Source organism: Palaemon carinicauda, chromosome 1 (assembly GCF_036898095.1).
Source record: "Palaemon carinicauda isolate YSFRI2023 chromosome 1, ASM3689809v2, whole genome shotgun sequence".
Taxonomy (NCBI): domain Eukaryota; kingdom Metazoa; phylum Arthropoda; class Malacostraca; order Decapoda; family Palaemonidae; genus Palaemon; species Palaemon carinicauda.
In genome coordinates, this window is record NC_090725.1 from 73104956 (window position 1) to 73107455 (window position 2500).

At 32.6% G+C, this 2500-nt stretch overlaps 1 protein-coding gene across 2 annotated transcripts in view; it reads right to left on the reverse strand.

Moving 5' to 3' along the window:
• LOC137642472 (major facilitator superfamily domain-containing protein 8-like) overlaps positions 1-2500 on the reverse strand; it is a 66593-nt gene that overhangs the window by 33704 nt on the left and 30389 nt on the right. For both annotated transcript variants that reach the window (XM_068375066.1, XM_068375058.1), the window contains one exon: positions 1876-1991. In XM_068375066.1, coding sequence (XP_068231167.1) covers positions 1876-1991 — 116 coding nt within the window. The remainder of the gene's footprint in view (positions 1-1875; positions 1992-2500) is intronic.

The window sequence follows — 2500 nt, forward strand, 5'->3', positions numbered from 1 at the left end:
AAAGGACGCAAACACTGAGAACTCAGTGCGTTATGTTTGATTATCAAAGGACGCAAACACTGAGAACTCAGTACGTTATGTTTGATTATCAAAGGACGCAAACACAGAGAACTCAGTACGTTATGTTTGATTATCAAAGGACGCAAACACAGAGAACTCAGTACGTTATGTTTGATTATCAAAGTACGCAAACACTGAGAACTCAGTATGTTATGTTTGATTATCAAAGGACGCAAACACAGAGAACTCAGTACGTTTATGTTTGATTATCAAAGGACGCAAACATATTCATTTGACTTCATCTACCCCTCTCGCTGTCGGTCTATCTGGCTCTACCACAAGAAAGACCCCTAAAGCCTACATAGGTTCCAAAAATATGATCTTTTTTTTCTTTAAATGACTATTGAAGCCATTTCATACATGCAGAATGTCAATAGCGCACAAGCTTCAATGAGCATGTGTCCCAGATTATTATTATTATTATTATTATTATTATTATTACCAGCCAAGCTACAACCCTAGTTGGAAAAGCAAGAGGCTACAAGCCTAAGGGCTCCAACAGGGAAAAATAGCCCAGTGAGGAAAGGAAATAAGGAAATAAATAAAGGATGAGAAACAAATTAACAATAAATCATTCTAAAAACAGTAATAACGTCAAAATAGATGTCATATATAAACTATTAACATCGTCAAATACAGATATGTCATATATAAACTATAAAAAGACTCATGTCAGCCTGGTCAACATAAATACATTTGCTGCAACTTAGAACTTTTGAAATTGGAATAAAACTTCTAGAATACTGTGTAGTATTGAGCTTCATGATGGAGAAGGCCTGGCTATTAGAATTAACTGTCAAACAGGACGGAATTGTCCAGAGTAAGCTTAGTGACTTCAAGGATAATCTGGAAAAACTTTATTAAACAAATATAACTAAAATTTATAAACAGTCTCGTTCAAGTCTTGCACATGGAAACCATGCATTTTCTATTAGAAACTTTACTCCCAGCATATATTTCTTTCATAAGTCATCAAAAGAATAAACTCTCTATTTAAATGCCCAAGGAGATGTCTTTTGAGAATCGTATTCAGATTTATAAGTTAATAATTGAATATGGAAATTTGTTTTACGTTTCAGTGTTTTTCCAATCTTGACCGAATTGCCTAGAATGCAATACGGTCAAATTCCATCTCTTTCTCTCAGTTTAAATATACATTACTTTCTTGATTACGAAATAAACTTTCTCTCAGTTTAAATATACATTACTTTTCTTGATTACGAAATAAACTTTCAGTTTAAATATACATTACTTTCTTGATTACGAAATAAACTTTCTCTCAGCTTAAACATTTATTGCTTTTCTTGATTACGAAATAAACTTTCTCTCAGCTTAAATACACATAACTTTCTTGATTACGAAATAAACTTTCAGTTTAAATATACATAACTTTCTTGATTACGAAATAAACTTTCAGTTTAAATATACATTACTTTCTTGATTACGAAATAAACTCACCGATTAGAGTCTTTTTGTTTTACGTTTCAGTGTTTTCCAATCTTAACCAAATTGCTTAGAATGCAATATGGTCAAATTCCACCTCTTTCTCTCAGCTTAAATATACATAACTTTCTTGATTACGAAATAAACTTTCAGCTTAAATATACAATACTTTCTTGATTACGAAATAAACTTTCTCTCAGCTTAAATATACATTACTTTTCTTGATTACGAAATAAACTTTCTCTCAGTAATAAACTTTCTCTCAGTTTAAATATACATTACTTTCTTGATTACGAAATAAACTTTCTCTCAGTAATAAACTTTCTCTCAGCTTAAATATACATTAATTTCTTAATTACGAAATAAACTCACCGATTAGAGTCAGCCTTGTTGGCCCAAAGGCCGAAGGCTGGAGAAGCCAACATCTGACCGAGTGGATTGGCTGCAACCACCCACCCTAAGTATTCCTTGGACACCGATGGGTCGAGCTGGAAAACAAGGAAACCATAAGATTACATGCGAAAATTATGCAATTAAATGGAAATTTTATATATATATATATATATATAGAGAGAGAGAGAGAGAGAGAGAGAGAGGTATATATATATATAGAGAGAGAGAGAGAGAGAGAGAGGTATATATATATATAGAGAGAGAGAGAGAGAGAGAGAGAAAGAGAGAGAGAGAGAGAGAGAGAAATAGGTATATATATATATATATATATAGAGAGAGAGAGAGAGAGAGAGATTTGTGTATGTATAATGAGTAAAATCGGGAAAAAATATTATTGGTGTAAGCTGATGAGCTAGCTATCTTGATAACAGGTATACCACAACAAGTGCAATTTCGATAACAGAGGCTAAATAGTATCCATAATTTCCGAATCAGAAAAAAAAAAAAAAAACTTCTTATAAACAGGTTTCCGAACCAGGAACGAAAATTGCCAGGCGAAGAAGAATGATATTAATGAGGGGTTTGTGACGGGCCGAGAGAAGGT